The sequence below is a fragment of the Rissa tridactyla genome, chromosome 3 (assembly GCF_028500815.1).
Source record: "Rissa tridactyla isolate bRisTri1 chromosome 3, bRisTri1.patW.cur.20221130, whole genome shotgun sequence".
Lineage (NCBI taxonomy): Eukaryota > Metazoa > Chordata > Aves > Charadriiformes > Laridae > Rissa > Rissa tridactyla.
Genome location: NC_071468.1, coordinates 27,384,567 through 27,404,225, shown reverse-complemented (window position 1 = coordinate 27,404,225; position 19,659 = coordinate 27,384,567). Strand labels below are relative to the sequence as shown.

At 37.5% G+C, this 19,659-nt stretch overlaps 1 protein-coding gene across 4 annotated transcripts in view; it reads right to left on the bottom strand.

Annotated features, from left to right (window-relative positions):
* The window catches only part of EML4 (EMAP like 4), a 165,956-nt gene that overhangs the window by 19,027 nt on the left and 127,270 nt on the right, over nt 1-19,659 (bottom strand). For all 4 annotated transcript variants that reach the window (XM_054194564.1, XM_054194565.1, XM_054194562.1 and 1 more), the window contains 11 exons: nt 19,494-19,617; nt 14,225-14,374; nt 12,660-12,729; nt 11,175-11,285; nt 8,734-8,829; nt 6,459-6,593; nt 6,095-6,230; nt 4,097-4,248; nt 3,548-3,673; nt 3,232-3,363; nt 2,614-2,681 (listed from right to left, as the gene is read on the bottom strand). In XM_054194564.1, coding sequence (XP_054050539.1) covers nt 2,614-2,681; nt 3,232-3,363; nt 3,548-3,673; nt 4,097-4,248; nt 6,095-6,230; nt 6,459-6,593; nt 8,734-8,829; nt 11,175-11,285; nt 12,660-12,729; nt 14,225-14,374; nt 19,494-19,617 — 1,300 coding nt within the window. The remainder of the gene's footprint in view (nt 1-2,613; nt 2,682-3,231; nt 3,364-3,547; nt 3,674-4,096; nt 4,249-6,094; nt 6,231-6,458; nt 6,594-8,733; nt 8,830-11,174; nt 11,286-12,659; nt 12,730-14,224; nt 14,375-19,493; nt 19,618-19,659) is intronic.

Sequence of the window (19,659 nt, the reverse complement as noted above, 5' to 3'; positions counted from 1 at the left end):
TTCTTCATCTTAGTACCACAACATCTTAGTACCAGAAATGGTGTAAATCTTAATAGTTCTACTGACTGATTTACCTCCCTGTGGCTCTGGCTTACGCTGGTCTTGTCCTCCAGCCTTCAGTTTTCTTAATGTTAGTACTTTTGTAAGAATCTTATTAGTCTTTTTTTCTGCAGTGCACAGCACTCAAGATATTCTACACAATTAGGCACAGGAAGGTCTACTTCCCTGCAAATAATAACACTGGCAGCATGGCAAAAGGATCTGCACTGTGCCTTGAAAAACCCACTGTTCTGGTAGGATTTCTGATTGCCAGCCCTTTTTAGTTTTTGAGCTGTGCGTTTACAGCAAACAGCAGGATCCACAAAAAGTATTAGTTCTTTCCAAAGCAGGCTTAATCCCAGGCAACTGATGATCAGGCACACAGAGGTATTTAAAGAAGTGGTTAACAAAACCTGCAGCAGACCATTTGCAGACAGCCCAAAAAGGGAAATGATACCGAAATACTCATCATGGGAAGTGGTACGTGAAAAGCACACCAAAACCATGATGTGTTGGTCTGGTAAAAACCCACTGCTGTGAAACAGCAGACAGGAATGAGAAGAGAGGTAGAAAATGCAGTTTTCTTTTTCCTGTCACAATTTTAACCATCAAACCCAACTTTCCTAATGCTCCACTCCCTACCCGTGTCTTGCTGACCTCCTTACTGGAAGCAGAGCAGCACTAAAATGACAATAGATAGACATCATCCAAGGTTTATTGAACTCTAAACAAATTAAGAGTCATTTAACATTGGCTTTATGCATTCTGGGCTATGAATCAACTAAGTTATTAAATAACTTGTTAAGGGCCTGAGTGAGACTGTCTTCTCTCGTATGTTATTCGAGATACATCATGCAGCTCTCATTGCTTGGGAAACAACTCCCTTGGACTGGATTATCTGGCACAGAAAGCACCGCGTGACGCCACTGGTTAGGCAGTAAATTTAAAACAGTTCTGTTTATCTTGATTCACAACTCCACTTATTTCTCATACACTTGTACGCTTACCAGGCCTTGTATCAATACAGTTTCATTTGTATATCTCAAACCTATCATTGAATCATGTAATTTCAGAACGCAATAAAATATAATGGTGAAAATATAACTGCTCAGTTCCAAAAAGAATGGGGTAAAAAAACCCAACAAACCAACCCAACCAAAACCCAAGGCCATCATAATAAATTTATCCAACACAGTATAAATCCGTTGCCTCAAGTAACTAAAATATATGAATTTAAACTGAAAAGTGCTGAAATGAAAAAGTAACGTTAAAACACTCCGGGGTGGAGGGAGAGTGGGGGAGGAGGGTCAAAAGCAAAGACTGAACACTTCGGCCACTCAATATGCCGTCATTGTGCTTTGATGTGATTTCAAACATGCCTAATAACTCTCAAGAAATGCAGCCTGACCTTCTATTCCCTTTTCCCTGTTTCAAGTACTATTAGGCCAGTATCTTCTGCTCTGTTTAATGAAGGTACAAACACTTGTTCAATTTAATGCTATCATTAGAAAGAGATGAAAAAATGGAAAGGTACAACATGGAAACTGAATATACAAGAGCTCAGCATGATTCTTCTCAGGGAGGTAAACTGGGTTTTCTAGCCTGATATTATACCTAATGAATTTAGTGCAGACTGCATCTTCATCCTGAAGAAGGAAACTCCTTAAAAAAGTATCTAACATTTTGGTTTTTAGGCATGAGGTTAGATATAAAAGGGTGCAATTTAAACGCCAAAAAAAATACCAGTTTTCTTACATGCACTGTGCACTATTTTACCATCCACTTGTCAACCATGAGGTATAACTAAAAAACAGATCAAAAATGCTAGTAGATTTAATATCTGCTCCTCTCACCTTTCTAATGCTATGAATATCTTGTTTTTTCTTTTAATTGGTACTTGCTAAAAACCCACTGCATGAGACTCCTTTCTTGTGAGATGATTCCAAGCCAGAGCTTGATTATGAATTAAAACAATTTTTTTCCACCACTGAAAGAAGCCTGAGTTAAAAGATTCAGCTTGTGTTTTGATAGCTTTCAAATACGCAACTATTTCAGGAAGAATATGAACAGCTCAACAGCACTTCATTGCAGCAATGTGCCGTGTTGAACTTTGTCTTACACAAAAAGAAAAATCCTAGCCTGTTCACTTGCCTCTCCACATCAATTTTAAAGGCTGCAAGCGTGTTTGAGAAAGATCTGTACTGTACCTGTCTTATAAACTAATGTAACATACACATGATATTAAAATATATGATACTATGTAAAGAAAATAAGGAGTGCTCACGGAAACCCCTGCAAAAAATATAATATAAAAAACCCCCAAAAATCAAGATCTGGGCTTTCATGAAAGAGAAGTTAAAAAACCAAAACAGCCTAAGAACAGTCAAATAATCCTTCTGTCTTCATCTAACCCATGTAAGAAAGATCTGCCCCTTCCCCCAAGCTTTTTAGGCTACTTAACCTTAAGCAAAAAGAATAAAAAGCAAATGAATTCCTATATAGAAGACGCGTAGTATCAAATTGTCTGCTTTAACCTTTCTTTCAATCATCACAATTCAGTCGAAAGACATTTACCTGCCCGAGTGCGTTCCTATCGCAACCACTGCTCCACTGGGATGGAAGTCAGCACAGTGCCCTGGTTCCTGAATGGAGAGACACGGACACATCATTCATCTTACAGTCAAAAACCTCTCGTACCAAAGCCATCCTAGAAGCCTGAGGTGAACTGACGCAGGGAAAACCAATCAGTTAGCAGCACTGCTTATAATCCTCAGACAGATTTATGTAACGTATCAGTGACATGCGCTACATGACCTTCTTGAAAGTCAAAAGTCTAAATTTCTGTGTAAAAGCATACTTCTGTTTGAGTGTTCAGACAGAACTAGCCAAAACATGAAATGAACAATGACAGTAAGGAAGGACATCTAAAGCCAAACCTTGCACAACCCTATCTTCAGCTTGTTTGAATAATTGGGAAAAAAGTTTAACTGTTACAAGAACAAAGGCATCACATAATGGTAACCAGATTACAGTCTGATGAGCATAGTTAAGTTTATCAAAGTTTCCGAATGGCTTTTTTTTTAAAGCCCTAACTACAGGATTTTTGCTTCTTTTGCAATCAGATGGGACAAAGGTGTTACAGAAAACTAATGTTTTTTCCTATTTTTCAGCTTTATATATGACATTACATACATCTAGCAGCCTGGTCCATTCCAGTGTGTGGTCCACGGAGTTCCACATACAAACTTGCCTATCTTGTGCACATGTTAAAAATAAGTCTTTGAAAGGATGGGATGCCAGTCCCCAGAGTTCATCTGTATGTCCCTGGAAAGAAAACACATATGAACTATATTATTATAATTATGAACATATTTAGCAAAGAATAAAACAAAGACTCTCTAAAAATAACACACCAGCAAGGAAAGCCTTTGTTTTTGGATTATAGTTTTTTTTTTAAAAAAAAAAAAAAAAAAAAAAGAAAAAAAAAGAAAAAAAAAGTTGTGCTCACCTGTACCTCTACTAGGAAGCCATCATCAAATGTTCCCCGCAAAACAAAGTTTCGTGAAGTACCCACTAAAAACTGATCTGCTTTTCCTTCTGCTACTGCTCTGATTGTTCCATACTGGTCAGGAACCTACAAAAAGGAACATCTGTAAAACCACATCATGCATCTGGATAGGTGCTTATTTTTGAAGGCAACAACTCAAATCCTGGTAACACTACCTTTCTCCAGACAGGCAAACCTAAGAAAAATGCAGGCGATACTAAGGAAAATCCTCAAAAAAGGGGCAAGTAAGAGAAACTAAGGAAGGGCTTGGAGGAAAGAAAAATGTTAAATTTTCTGTTCAACTTAAACAGAGGAGAACTGAAACCTCATACAGGCTCATTTATAGGCTGAAAATTTAAACCTTTTTATTATAAAGCATTGTCAAACACTTCAAAGGACGGCAACCAGAAGATATTCTATCATCCTAACTACCAAAGGGGGGAGGGGGGCTCCGTCTTGCTAGTCAATACCTTGCTCAAGGCAATCTCCTTGTCACTCTTGCTTTCTTACCTCAATTTCCCTTTCGGGATTCAAGTCATGATCCCACAGGATGATCTTTCGGTCTTTCCCACCTCCAGTTAGCAGCATCCCATTCCTCATTTGACAGAGCGTAAACACACTGCCATCGTGAGCTTTGATTTGTTTGCTTATCTGATATACTCCTACATGCGCAAAAAAGAAAACAATAAAGAACACTACTCATCTTTCCACCTGGGGTTTACAAGAAGCTGTGCCTTTTGGCAGAAGAATAAAGTAACAGTGTTTAATAAATAACTACATTTGGACTGTCAGGCTATTAGCATTGCCTTAGTATTGCAAACACAAGGTGGTAGTGTTTTCTTACAGGATAAGAAGATAAAACAAAGGACCTGCCTTTCTGAATACAAACTTTTTTGAGACTGATTGTCCTAAAACTTGTGAAGGCAAGAACAAAAACTATTTCCAAAATGCTTTCCTTTCTCTGCTCTCCAAGGAACACAGTTTTTCCAGATGCAAGAGAAACTGTCCTTCAGAGTCAATAAATATTTAGCAAGTCATTATTAGAAAAGAATTAAAGTTATTTTATTAAAAGAAACTCAAAGACTTGTCTATAGTCTTACGGGAATAAAAGGCAAATTATTTATAGCGAAGTTTCCAGGATGCGTAAACCTAATATCTAATGCTGGATGTTGCCTCACTTAAAAATAGTATAACCAGCATTTGGTGTCTATCAACATATCCAAAGGAAAACACTAGGAAGAATGATAGAGAGATGAGAAAATGAAACAACAAAGGTAGCAATCCTTTTGCATCCTAATTCGGTCTTCGTGTCAAAAGAACTACTGTAAGAAAGCATATTTTTAAAAAAGCAAGATTATGGTGCTTTGAGACTGGCATATTTTCAAATAACAATCACAGAAAAAGCCTAAAACACCACTCAAATAAATACCAGATTAACTTTGCTGACTCTGCCTATGACTCCAGTCAGTTCAAGTCAGCATGCTCTCAACACTGAGAAAAAGAGTTTGAGATCAAGTCCTGCGACCAATCTAATACAATAAAACAACTAAGAGATCCCATATTTAATTAAGCCAGTGTAAATAAATGTTCTATTCAGTATCTTTTAATATTATACTGGGAAAAGGTTATTTTTTCACTTCAAAATTAAACATCAAATAATTTGTTAAATTACTTTTCCATTGCAGTTAGTTTGAAAGACAAGAAAAAGATTTACCTACAAAAACAGACTTACCATTAAAAATTTACTTTTTACATGAATGTTTTCCTGGCATACCAATTTAAACCAGAGTGTTTGAAATAGCTGCCAAGTGAAATAAATTATCCTTGAATTTATATGTTACCTTAGGGCTCAGCTGTGCCAGGTCTTCATATGTTGGGTAACAAATCATTTTCCTTTCTTTTTTTTTATAAAAGCTGTGCCCTAAAGAGCAAGTTTAACTCAAATTTCAAATAAGGTGGGGTTTAAAATATATTTTACAGCCAAGACTTGAGCATCTGCTAAACCAGATACTGTTATTTGCGTAACTGGTACAACTACGCATGATATTTTTCCTTCACATGTAAGTCCTATTAACTTCAGCTTCAACACTTAATGGTACTCCTCTGAGACTAAGTGTGGTACAACATAAGATTTCAGAGGCAAAGGTAGCCTGCAGAATCCTCAAACTGATCCTACAGCCTTTTTCAAATCTCAGGATGAAAGGAAAGCTGATTAACTGCACATTTTTTTCAAAGGCGAAACATTTAGATTAAATCGTTTTCATTAATTTCAGGCACAGTCCCATTAATTATTAAAAAAATCTAGATTGCTCTTAAGTCAGAAAATTCATGAAGCTTGAAGGAGTTTAGTATCACCTCTTAATAACAGGAAGCGTACACCCTTAGTCAGGTCTATTTCCCGTTTCTAATGCAATCCTTTATATATTTATTTTTTTTTAAATATATATATACACACACAGTCTTCTACAGACTATCTAAAATCTGTGATTAACTGTGAATATATCCTACCTTTAGGTCCTTTTCCTGGAGTAGATTCTACAGTAGTTTTGCCCCATATAAGTATTATCCCACCTGAGTCTCCAGTGAGCACATCACCATTGCCCAAAAAAGCCAAACACTGAACAAATTTGGGTTTTTCATATTTCTGAAACAAAATAAGCAAAAGAAAGGGATAACTGCTTATACTCTTTATGTGATTAGTATAATGTATCCACACCCATACACCCTGCATACATATAAGCAGAATTTAACCTTTTTTGTTTGTTTACATCTCTGCTCAAACAGTACACGGTAACAACGGAGCAAATTTATAGAAAGCATGAACAGATTGTTCCATTGACTTAAAAATGACGTGATATCAAGACATTCTTACCCCAAATATCCCTTGCTTCCTTGATAATGAATTGCCACTCCAGGTCCAGAAAAATATATGAGATTTGCCACATGTTATTATGGTATTTGCATCAGTTGGATGGAATTCTACAGCAAGAACCACTTCGTTTGTAGTCTGAAACAATACCAGGAATACTGTTTATTCAGATATGACATTAACTGCTACAAGCACATGTAAAATCCCAAGTTTTAGAACAGAGATACTTGTAACTAGACAGCTCATTGTATGCTTGAAAGAATCTGTAAGTGTTCTGTGCTAAATCAACTATCTGAATGACTGCACGTATCATTTTATAGATATTGATTTTTTTATATTCATAAGAGATCTTTATAAAACTTCAGTAGAAAAGCCAAGCGTTTACATTCACTTTTTAAATCATGAAAGCTTCTGCCCTCTGGAATAGCTATGACTTCTGCTACAGAAATGAGTGATGTATAAAAGACAATTTTTTGGGTTGAAAATCCTGCTTAGTTTCTGCACAGACTAGTTTGCTATTCTAGATAACAAAGCTTTGACAGAGGCAACTGAGACAATGGTAACATAGTAGGATTATATACATCATTCTCTTTCTGAAATTCTATAAAAATTCCTTTGGGTTCTTTCTTCTTCTCCTTTCCTCCTCACAAAGGAGAAAAAAGAAGAAGCCTGCATAACTTGGAACTCTGAAACATAGGGTCCCACCTTTGTATTTTTACTGGCCGCAAGTATTGTTACTGAATTACTAACACCTCACCAAATATTTCAACCTTTTTTACAAACATAAAAACCTGACCGGTCATTTATCTAACATCTAATGTATATTAAACCAAACTGTCTTTGAAGACAACCTCCTGAAGGCAATGGCTCTAAAAAACACCAATGCATCAACGCATTTACTTCTATGAGATTTAAGCCCATGCTTTAGAAGATTACACTTAAAAGCACTGCTGAATCGGCACCTGTAGGAGTGCCCTTTCCCACGCCACCATTGTTGGCTCACTTTGGGAAAACAACCTTCTTAAGTTTCATTTTTTATTGATGGCCATATTTATTGAATTATGCTTCTCATACACGGTTTCCTCCACATGATTGGATCTGCTATATCCACAGATCGTATGGAAACTAAGGACTGAAAAATTTAACTGAGTTCAGCTGAGAAAAGGCTTCTATTCTCAAGGGATGAAATTCTGCTCACACCAAACCCCACTAGCATAGAAGGTGCTTAGGATATTGCAAGATCAAGTCCTAAACATGAATAAATATTGAAGGTCAGGTTATCCCTGCCAAATTGTTTTTAGACAATTCTGAAACACCAGGGAACTCCTTAAAGAGTGAAAATAGTTAAAACATGGTGTCAAATAAAATGGGCATATGCCAAATAGCTTCACATTAAATATCAGCAGGGAAATAAAAATACTGACATAGAGTTACATTAAAACTTACGGAATGGAATATAATTAGTATTAGTCAACATAATTTAAAGAAAATGGGTCAAACCAACCTGATTTTGTTATCTGAAATTGCACGTTTGTAATCATATAGACATACGTGCTTGTAGAGTATTCCACTTGCCAACTCATGATTAAAAAGATTAAAAAATACTCAGTCCCACATCCATGTCATATCTCCTTGCTTGATATAGTATAATGCAAAGCAAGATGTCTCAAAATATGGACTTCAACAGCAAGTTATTATTGGATTGGGTGTTTCCAGTGCAATCAACTTTACATGAACATTGAGCGTTAACACCTCTGAACGCTTCTCATCGATCAAAAATTTATTGATCAAAATTTAAAAGGTTACAAAAGAAACAGGAAAGCAAACAAGACTGCAGTCTACAAAAGTACTAATGGACTTCAAATTAGAAGAGACACATGACCGAAAATCAACGTCTGGAACTCAATTCAGACAAAAATGAAAATAAGGAATGTCTAAAAGTTGGGGTTTTGTTAAAAAATAAACAACTACAGACTGAATCATCATTCAGTTTCTTAAAGTTCCCAGGGTTTATTTGTTTTAAATTAGGAAAATATTAGAGAATTGCTTTATTTGGATTGGCCCTTAGGGATGAATAAAATGTAATTATAAGCGCTCCAATATTCAAACCCCTTCCAATATACAAATTAAGAATGCATTTCTTTTGTGCCCTTACACAAGCCAGCAGTATTACATAGTTGCAGTTTCCAAGTAAGATCAAACGTGTGTCTCACCAATGGTTTTATTTATGGGATTAAACCCGCTTGTATTTCAGAATATTAATTTGTGCAATAATTACCTTTATTTCTGCTATTTTCGATTTCCTCTGCCAATCCCACACGGTGAGCATATGCTCATTAGAATCATCAATTACACACAAATGAGTACCAGAATCCTAAAGGAAAAAGAAAAGAAGCGCTGACAAAGAACTATCATACCTCATTTAGAAACAGAGCAGGGCATTAATATTTAAAAAAAACCACACATAGGTACCAATATAAATTAAGCAAGTCCTTTTAAAGGAATTCTAAGATTGGTATATCTGCTATTTTCCTTTACTCTTGAAGACATAGATTTTTGCATAATCTTATAAAAAATGACCATTGACCAATGACAAAAATCTTTCCCTTTTAGATTGTCGTTGCTGTCTTTTTTCGCTTTCTTGTTTGCAATATCAGACTAGTAGCAAAGAGGTTGCTCCCTTTTTATTATTCGGCAAATATTTTGTTTTTCCTCAGGTCTCAGAGGACAGATACACAGCTCCACTTGTGTTTGTTTTTTTTTTTTCTTAAACACCACCACAACTTTACATTAGCAAATTTTGTAAGCACAACTCATTTCTTCCTCATGGAGCATTAAGTACCTGCAGTTTCATCATGTGGTTGGTAAAACTGCAGCAAAGGTAACACTGCCTGAATAAAATTATGCTTTCGGAGCAGAAATACTGGCATCTACGGTATTAAATAACCGAAACAGCTTACTTTGAACAATTTTACAATAAAATCGTAAATATGGCTATGCAGAATTAAAAGAGCAGACAGAAAATCTTAGAACAAAAACATACTTATTCACAGCAACGCATACTTGCACAAACCAGTTGTTTCAAGGACATGTGTAGAAAGATTTGGAGGAGGCCTTATTTATTTTAAAGTTGATTCTGTCAGTTCAACCGCATTCTCTAACAAATTATGAAAATAGAGGTGGCTGAAATTTTTATTCCCAAATACTATTATGAGCAATAATATGCAAATATACGTGTCAATTATTAAGCGGGAAGAAGCCCTGAAGCCAGCACTGGTGGCATACGCAGCTCTTGTGTGGGTTAATGAAATTATGTGGTAAACTAGACACTGCAGATTCAGTGTTTCAGTCTAGTGAGGAATGACATGAGACTGTAATAAGGTATCAAAATCAGTTTCAGCTGCAAAACAGAACTAATAAAACCTAAAATCTGGTCCTCAAAAATTCCTTACTGGTTTGTTTGTTTATTTGCTTTTTTTTTTTTTAAAAATGATGGAACAGATATATTTTTTCACCTTAAAAAAAAGTGTCTGAGTTTAAAAGCTTTATTGGTTAGTTACAGTGACGGGAATGACAGTACCCCTCTCACATTATTCTATCTCATTTATGCCACCCCCTTTCTTAAAAGAAAAAAATTTAAAAAAAAATATTTACTGAAAGACAAAACCTAGATATAACTAACCTAGCAACATTTCAACGTTAAGTGAAACTGCAGCAAGAATGTGTAAGCGTTTCTTTTTAACGGGTCACCCAGCGAGACTGTTGAGTCTCCATCCTTGGACATACCCAGAACCCAGCTGGACACAGCCCTGAGCAGCCTACTCTGGCTGAGCCTGCCGTGAGCAGGAAGGTGGATGAGGTGATCTCCAGACCTCCCGTCCCACCCCAGCTGTCCTGTGACTCTCTCCTCTTCTGTTAGCAAAATACAAAAGACATTCTTTTTCTGCCTTTTTTTTTTTTTTTTTTTTTTAAACACATATTACTCCTTGCTGGCATGTGAGAATGACAGCCTGGGTTTTCAGGTCTGGTATGTCTCAGAGCTTTGGTGAAAATACACATATTTTACAAAAAAATAAACTTATTGCCAGTTTTGAAATGACAACTTTATCAATGACAAGTAGCACATCCCCATTTATTACTGATTTTTTTGATAAATTCTGTGGGCCCAGTAACAAGCCTTCTATTTTTTTTTTCTATGTAGAAGTAGAGGCACAAATTGAACAAATTATTCCTTGGGGAAGAAAAGCACAAGATAATGTGTTAGGGTTTTTTTTTTAATTTCCTGTTAGTGGATAAAAACCTACTCCAGCTGCGCAAGCAGAAAAGTTACCCTTTATATCAGAATTCACTACAATTTGTCTTCATGAACCTCACTAACAAACTTGTTTGCAACATTCAAACAAAAACCCAAGCCCCTCACAAACAAAACCAAACCACCAAACCCAGCACAGACTTCAATTTCTAGTTAAGGCTTTTCTTGTCTGCTATTGATTCGCTATGTTAGTTTGTTACCGCAATTTTACATGTGCAATTTCCTGTTTTTCCAGCTAGCTCACCGTCAGCTGGTTCTATAAAGTAAACATAAACTCTACTGACACACTTTTAATACCGAAATGGATCAGCTAGATAACCACCTACAAAAACATCCAGAGGTTTGCTTCCCGTTTACATAGGGCTGGATAAATTATTTAACACACCAAGTAATCGCACCCATCTTACCGCTTTGGAAAAATCCAAACACCCCACTCCACGTTCAAAAGTCCCGAGGCCGATAACCTGCAGCGTCACCAGGCTCACTGAGTCCCATACTCTAACATGGGGCTGCAGGGGCTGCATGAAAAAAGCAATGGGACAAACAGCGTCACCAACAGCGAAAGCATCATACGCAGGTGCCAAGTTTTGTTAGGCAGATGCTACCTGAATTACAAACCGCAGACTGAAATGCAGGATGACCTGTGCTAACGATGCTGCTGGATAGTATCTTGAAGCTCAAAAGGCGAGAGTCAAGACAGTCTTGCTCCCTACGTCTGGGCTACAAACACGGCAGCAGCGCCATCGAGGCAAGAAATTAAGTATGGTGGCATTTGGTAGTTGTGAAAAATAAATCTTTGCCCAATTTAAGTCATTGAAAAAAATAATGGAAGAGTCATTCTGCATTTCAGACCCCAGACCTAGCAATTTTATGCAACAATTGAAAATAACGATCAAGCCATGGTTTTTTATATATAAAGTAGGGAAAAAAAAAAATAAAAAAAAATAAACCCTGGTGCAGAGTCCCCTAACCATCACCAACCACTCAATGAAAATTTCCAAGTTTATATTTCATACAAGTACTATCCCAAACCAGCTTAGCTTCATAAATGTGAAACAATCACAAATAAAGTAGGAATTAAATTGGCTTAAGGACAGCGTTCACCATAGAAAGTCACAATAAATCATCCCACTGATGGAAAAACAAACCAACCAGCCCCAACAAGAGATGCAATAGATGTTCATTGGAAGCCATAGCAATATCTATACAAAAACCCCCAAATCAATTTCTTACAAAATCCAAGAAATTAAGTTGAACATCTGAATAAAGTTATTTAATGTGCTTCTACACCTCATAATATGTCTTCCCTCCCCCCTTTTTTTTCCTGTGTCTATAACTTCATGAAGATAATCCAATTATGCAAATTCTGACAGAGTTTGCCAATAGAGCATTTAAAAGAGCTCTTTTGAACGCATTTAAATACATTTGCTCTCAAGTGAGCAAGTTCGTGGGAAAGGTCGACACACCTTCCACGAATTCTCAAAGTTGGTTTCCTCTTCCGTGAAGCCTTAAGAGTACACTGACCCACCAAACTGGGGACTTGATCTCCTCTGGGAGAAGACTTATTGAAAGAAATGTGACAAAAATTATGTGGCCTTATAAATTAATTACAAGCTTTACATTTGCTTGCAGAATTAAAACTGAGTTTCCTGTGTCACAGATAAAGGACTTTATGAGCTTCTGCTCTTTTCAATGCATGGTTGAGTGCTTAGTTGTTACTGTCTTTTGCTAGAGAGATCGGCTGTTACCTTAGGAACAGCGAAGTATCTCAGTAAAGGTAGTGCATAAAATAAACTGCAAACAGAAGGTGGTGATGAGATTAAAAAAACCCAAAACACTTTTTCCTGATTTTTTAAAACAAGATACTACTGCTCAACAGCTCTATTACTTACCCTTCCATCTTTATCCACTCCAGCTAACTGTCCTGTTGCAATTCTAATTTTGTCTGGATGAACTGCAAGACTAAGACAGACAGAAATATGACTTGCTTTTGCTGTCATAGGTCTTCAAAACTGAGAGGTTTTTTGTATATTTTTTTTTTCTTTCTCAACAGAAGCCCATGAAGACACTTAAGATCCTAGATCCTACTATTAATGAGACAGCTTGAATGTTTTTCAGCAGACTGTTTCATTACACACTGTACTGATGGCTTGATCAGGCTTTTGCGATGGCTGCTGGCACAAAACCAGGAGTGCCAGAAGGACCACCTCCACATGTGCTCTGACAAATCGAAGGTTTGCACTGTATCGGGAGTCCACTGTAACAAAATATACATGTCTCATGACGAACTTCCTACATGTAGTTATATGCCATATTTATAAACACTACAGCATATTTTATGCCTAAATCTACAGACAGCATGGAACTGGGGAAAAAAGAGCTGAAAAGTTGGCCGAGGGCTTGTGCACCCAGGAGTCTGGGATTACTGCCACTTGAAATGAGTTACTGATGTAATTGTACTAATGAAATTCTCTAGTATGGTGTACTACGAGTGTAAATAAAAATCTGCTTTTGCTTATCACATTTTGCTTTGGAGTTGATGTGAAAAACCAGATTTCAGAGTACATACTCTCTTACTCGTGATTTTTTGACCAACCTTCTCTTTTGCTCTCTCTGTAAAATTGCAAAGGTGATGAAAGCCATTGAAATGGGAAGGGGAGAGCAGGCGGGGGACTGAAAAGGTAAAAGTGATGGACACCAAAAGCACTGACAATTCAGTCTCATTTTTTGAATGAAAGTGAAGAACACAAGACTGACAGCATTCCTCCCACGGGAAGCAATTAGAGTTATCAAAGCACAGCCAGGAGAAAAGAGGTTCAGATGGCAACTCTTCTCCATTCAGGTACAGTAGGGGGCTTGCGTTCACCATTACATTATGTGCATTACTCTTCAGACTAACATCGTAAAGTCAGCAACCACCTTTGCACCCACAATGATGTTGGCTTCTATTTCCCTGCTTCTCTGTTTTGTTTTGCAAATGTCTTTCTGATTTCCCAGACAGTCTTAATACTGGATGGGATGGGGTATCTAGTAAAAAAATGGTAAAATAATTGCTCAGTTTTCCATTTGGTTGCCTAATTCTCCTTTAAGACTACATCTTTGCCATACTGCCTGTAAATCACTGATTTAGAATTAGGCTGACAACAATTTTTCATTTCTGGGACATCTACTTAGAATAATTTACACAAAGAGCCTTTCTCTAAATCCTGCACTCTGAGATTGTCCACATATCCCGTTGTTTTACATTTAAGCCAGAAACCCTAAGCTAGCATGGACTGCCCTAGCACTGTTCATTTGTGCAGTGTCTACTGTAGTGAAATCTACTGGGACTGATGAAACAGAAAATAACTACAATTACGATGACATTAATGAGCTCATACATACAGTAGGAGAGAATAAAAAAAATACATTTCTGCATTATTACACACATACTTACATACAAATGTTATATACTAACCATTTAACGCAGTCTGTATGACCCAAGTAGTGTCGCTGAGTTCTCTCCTCATAGTTAAATAGTACCACCACTGATGCTATGAAATATACAATTTCTCCGGTAGGAAGGAGGTAAACATTGGCTCGACAGTCTCTTCCACGATACCCATATCTATACATTTATTTTTTTTTTTAAAGTCAAGGTTTTCATAATCACTGGATACCACAAAAAAACCCCACCCAACTTTATTTTTTTCCCCTTAAAGGATTCCCGGGGCGCTCTCATGTCAGCAAATGCCCTTTATGTTTTTCCTGTGGAACTATAGCACAATTTCAGTAACACAGTTTAAAAAAACAAACCAAACCCCACACAATTGGACTTCAGGAATTAGAAGTGATATTCATTGATTTAAAAAAAACCAAACATATACAATGCACACTCAAGTAAAAGAAGTACAGTATTGCCATTTTATAAATATCCTCACTGTACAGGACTCACTGCACTAGCTTAACATTTTTTACAGCGACAGAGCTGTGCATCTGCACCCTGGGCACTAGAGTATTACTTCCATTTGGCCTTTTAAAACAAGCGTGTGAAAATTCCTAATGCCTTTCAGAAAAAGGCAAGCTTCTGCACAGCAGCTGCCAAGTTCAGGAAATATTTCTTTAGAATGTTTTAGAGTATTTTTAAAACAAACAAAACTCAAAAGGAACTGACACAGTGAAAAATATTCTATCCACATCTACCCAAAATACATAAAAGGGATGATTTTTGTATGAAACCTGCATGACTCCTAACAACATTCAGAAGTTTTACACACTGTGAACCAGCCTTGGTCAGCTCTGATCAAACATTGTCACAACTCATTATTTCTTTGAAACAGGTGCAATTTTCTTCACCTAGACTATTAATGTGGCTGTCGCCTGTATTTCAGTTCCCAGGATCACTAGGTACAATTAACATCATAACTCAGACTTTAATTGTAGCTCTGTAGCCTCAAAAAATACAATTTCCCTGTTATGTCCTGCACTTCAGAGAGCTCCCCACTTCATTGCCAACTAATACACCTGCGACAGCAAGGGAAACATGGGATATATATCAAGCAGCTTTAGCTGAAGGGTTCCAGCCTTAGGTCCTGGTTAATCAGGAAGATAAAAGGGAGCTGAAGACCCACAAGGAGAAAGCTGGATTAATGAAGTTGGCCCCTTCTCATAAATGAAGGCAGGTGCCGTAGTCCAAGCTTGGGAGTACGTAAACTGACCTCCTAAACTGGCAGCCTGGCCTCCTTGGGAAAGGCTACCTTTCTACCAAAAATACCACCACACCCCTTCCCAATGCCACCCCCTCACCCCCAAAATCCACCCACCACGCTACCATTTTCTCTTTTCTAGTCCCATCAAACAACAGGACTGCAGTACCACAGGAACACTTGCAAAATTAAACACACGCTGTAACTAAATAATGGTTCAAAGAGGGACACTGCATTCAGTCGTCAATCAAATCTCTTACGAGTATGGAAAACAAAACCAGATTTATATCTTGCTGTCTTCCATTTATTTCAGAAGAATACAATGGCTCTGCTGAAGCAGAGATTATTCACTGGTTTGCTTAGCAAATGATACCGAGAGAAATGCTGATGCAACACAATGCTGAGGGCAGAAAAAAGGACACCTCTGTGTCTCCTTCATCACTATTTACTTTCCCACTGAATTTTCCACTTTCTTCTTCTTTAAACACTGATGGGACAAAAAGAAAGTCTAGAGTGGCCCCTTATAAAAAAAAAAACAAAACACAAACCAAAAGAAAACAACCAGACCACTGAACTTTCAAAAACAATGGGCTATAAACCAATGAAAATATTTTTTCTATTCTGAAGCATGAAGAACGCTATTCTAAATACCTTTGCAGAGGAGAAAGACAGATCTTGTTGATCTGCTGCATATAATAGGAAGTGTATTGATAAGGATTTATTAAGATTGACATCTTTGCACATTCATCCTAAAAAAGTATTAATGATTTCCACAAACGTGCCTTTCCAGAGCAGAAGTCTACCATGCAAAGCTAAGGCTAAATATTTTGGCACCCACCATTGAGCTCTGGCATTCATAAGGCTGCAAAAATGGTTACTTTTTCTCACTCCATTCCTTTCCTTTAACCCTCCTACATAATAAAGTACCAAAGAGCGAGTGCATTTTCTAGGAGCGTGTTTTTTAGTAGAGTGTAAAGGAACAACCTGTTTCGTGGGAGAAATTTTTCGCTTTCTTCATTCTCCATCCCAGACTATTTTGAGAGAAAACGAGAGGGGTTGCTGCTCCACAGCAGGTCTTTCCTTCTCCACACACTCAGAACAAAGCAGCAGATATGCTAGTACAATAATTGACTCTCTCGACAGAAAAAGGGGTGGCACAACTTCGATGCCTAATTTCCACTAAATTTCAATGTTAATCTTTCAATGAAACTGTTTCAACCAGGGAAATTCAGAGATAGTTGTCTTCATATTGTGAATGTTTCTCACCAATTAAAAGGACTGTTTTGTCACAACATTCGATATGCTTAAAAGCTTTTCATTTTGGTTTTTGTTTCTAATTGGCTAAGAATAGCCATGGCCCTCATGAAAAGTTATCCACTCTACACCGGAATTCAACAGTTTATTTACCGCTGGCTTCAGTTCTTAAAAAGAAGAGCACCAGTGCTTATAAAATGGAGTCAGAAATACCCTCCAGAAACTGAGCTACTATACATTAGAAGAAAGAATCTATAAAGTCACTGCCTGTCAACAGCAGCACTGACAGTGACCTCTGTAGCTACTAAATAAGCCCATTTTGCTATTCCTAGCAACGCCGGGTATCTTTTAACCAGTTCTGAAGTCCACCAGGAAAGATTGCACTACAAAGCAGGGATACCCAAAAAAAACCCTATTAAATTTAAATGAAATCACTCAGGAAACAGACACAGTCAAGAGCTCAGACTTCCCCATGAGCTACTTTATCTTGCCAAGGAGCTTAGGTGTTTCTTCAATTGACAGTAATCTGTACAGATAAAAGCTAAGTGTGGTCTGTTGAATCTACAGTGCTGTCTATCAGTAGTTGAATATACCTGCAGGACACAGTTCATCTAAAAAGGACATCCCCCCTCCCAAACCCACCAACCAACCAAAAAAACCCCAAACCTGAATAAAACTCCCAGCCTAAGAATCCTTCTGGTTTTGCCTTGAAGTTGTTCATAGCTGATCAACATCTTCCACAGTGATATCGAAGGAAAACCCAATTAGAAACAATCATCCAGAAGGCAGGAGAATGAGAAACAAAACTTATAGATTGAACAATTCAACACTCAATTGACCTTTCAGTTGCAAAACACTGGCATTACTAAAATATTCTGTGAATCACTATCCCTATGCCTTTTTAATAAGGTGTACAGGCTTCATTTTGCCATCGTTATTTGGAAACTACAGCTGGCTTGCAGATTTCTTTCCCTTGCTAAACCTGTGCATGAAGTACAAGACCTTCTGCTGCTGTATCTTCCTGTCTCCAAAACTGAAGAGCAATTCTATGCAACTTCATAGAGACCAACGTTTAGCCCTCGAAATTTTACTGCCTTTTCCTCACCATTGCATCCGAAAGATACCCTACATTCATAAATATACTGCTCTGTTTTAGGATGATATTTCCTTAAACAGACTCCAAAAACATATGGACAGTCTGTTTAGACTAGATTTATTTCACTTCAATTAGCCCTCAGCAGGAAACTGGTTTAACCTGAACTTAAGGTCCTTGGACATTAAAGAAGTGTGTCTACACTGAGATTTGCACCTACTTAGCTGAGGGTGTGATTTAATGATCAGTTTTCATCAGTCCAAACTCCTCACGGCTGATGAAAAAGTAGATCTGATCTTCCTCCAGTATGCCAGTTCTAGCCCGTGCGTGTTTGTGGTGCAAATCAAATTAATGAGTTGATCCTGCTGAGAGTTAACTCCACAGAAAAAGATTACATTTCAGACAGATCAGTGGCTGACCCAGTTCACTTCACGGTCATGTGAGTGCCAGCATCAGCACCCAAGAGCTGTGACAGCAGGAAAGCTGGGCACCACAGCTTTGCAAAGCATGAATAAGAGCTCCATTTTCCCTTCTAGTCAGACTTTTAATCCAAGACTTTCCTCCTCTATGGTCTAAGCTTCCAGTATGACTGAAAAGTTCAGAGGACATGAGCTCAACAGCTGCTCTTCATAACCAAGTACTCAGCATTATCTCTTTCAAACATCTATTAGTTAATAAAGGCAGGAAAAGTAATAGAAAAATCTTCTTTCCTAAAGCAAGTAACAAGGGCTGGCTTAAAATATATCTGTGCCTCAGTCACTAACAGATATGCTGAAGGAGGTATGGGCAGCCTCTGTCTGTACATATCCTGACACATGACAGTGTATCATCAACATTCCTAAAAATCTTCCTGCTTTCAGCAACATCAGAAGGATCAAACTTGAGATTATTCCATCAACTCAAGTGCTGCCTAGACATGTTATTTTACTGAAGTACTAAGAAACTTACTTATACAATCACGGCTTACTGGAAGAATCTGCAGAGATGGGGAGAGCTGCAGGAAAACCCCAATGTGTGCAGAAGCACATCTCTTATAATGAACTTAATGTCCGACCTACTAAGCCTGGAGAGTTGCTGTCAGCCACACATGAACTAAATCCATTCTTCACAGGATAAATACAGTTAAATGCATACTATTCTCTAAGAAGCGAACCCCTTAACTTCGGAGTTGAAACACAGAAGTAGTGCAAAGAACCTTGCAGATGACTGCTTCCACAATCCTCGATCCGTAGGTAAGGACAATGAGAAATTCCGGATCTTGATTCAAGATCTTCCATAGTTCTAAAACCTCCTAAAAATGAAGACAGATTGAAAACTAACAAAGTTCCTGAACACGAAGCTTACGTTAATATATGGAAGGCAAGGGGGGGAGAGCCAGAGGGGGAGATTTTTCAAACTCACTAACTCTCCTAAGACAATTTCTAACAAAAAATAAATTTCAATTAGTTTCAACAGCAAAACAAACAAAGAAAAAGTACACTTTTTCTGTGTCTACATATTTTGCAGCTTAAAGATGTACTATACAGTAGCTACCAACCATTTCAATTGTTACATTACATTGAACTTTTTCCCCCACTTTTAGTTAATTTTTATCTCTGAACATAGAAGACACAAGACCAGATTCTAAAGGGAAAAAAAAAAAGGCAAGACAAGACAAAAAGGGAACAGCAAGTAGTTACTGATATCAAGGATACACCCACTCCAGTTTTAACTTTTCAGGAGGCAGCTCTGTCCTAATATCATCATAGTTTTCTACATCAGAAGGAATGAACATTGTGATTGGTCGCCCTCGCATGAACATCTTGATATATTCTCCCTCTGTTGAAACAAAAAAGTGTATTAATCATGTGGAAAGTTTAC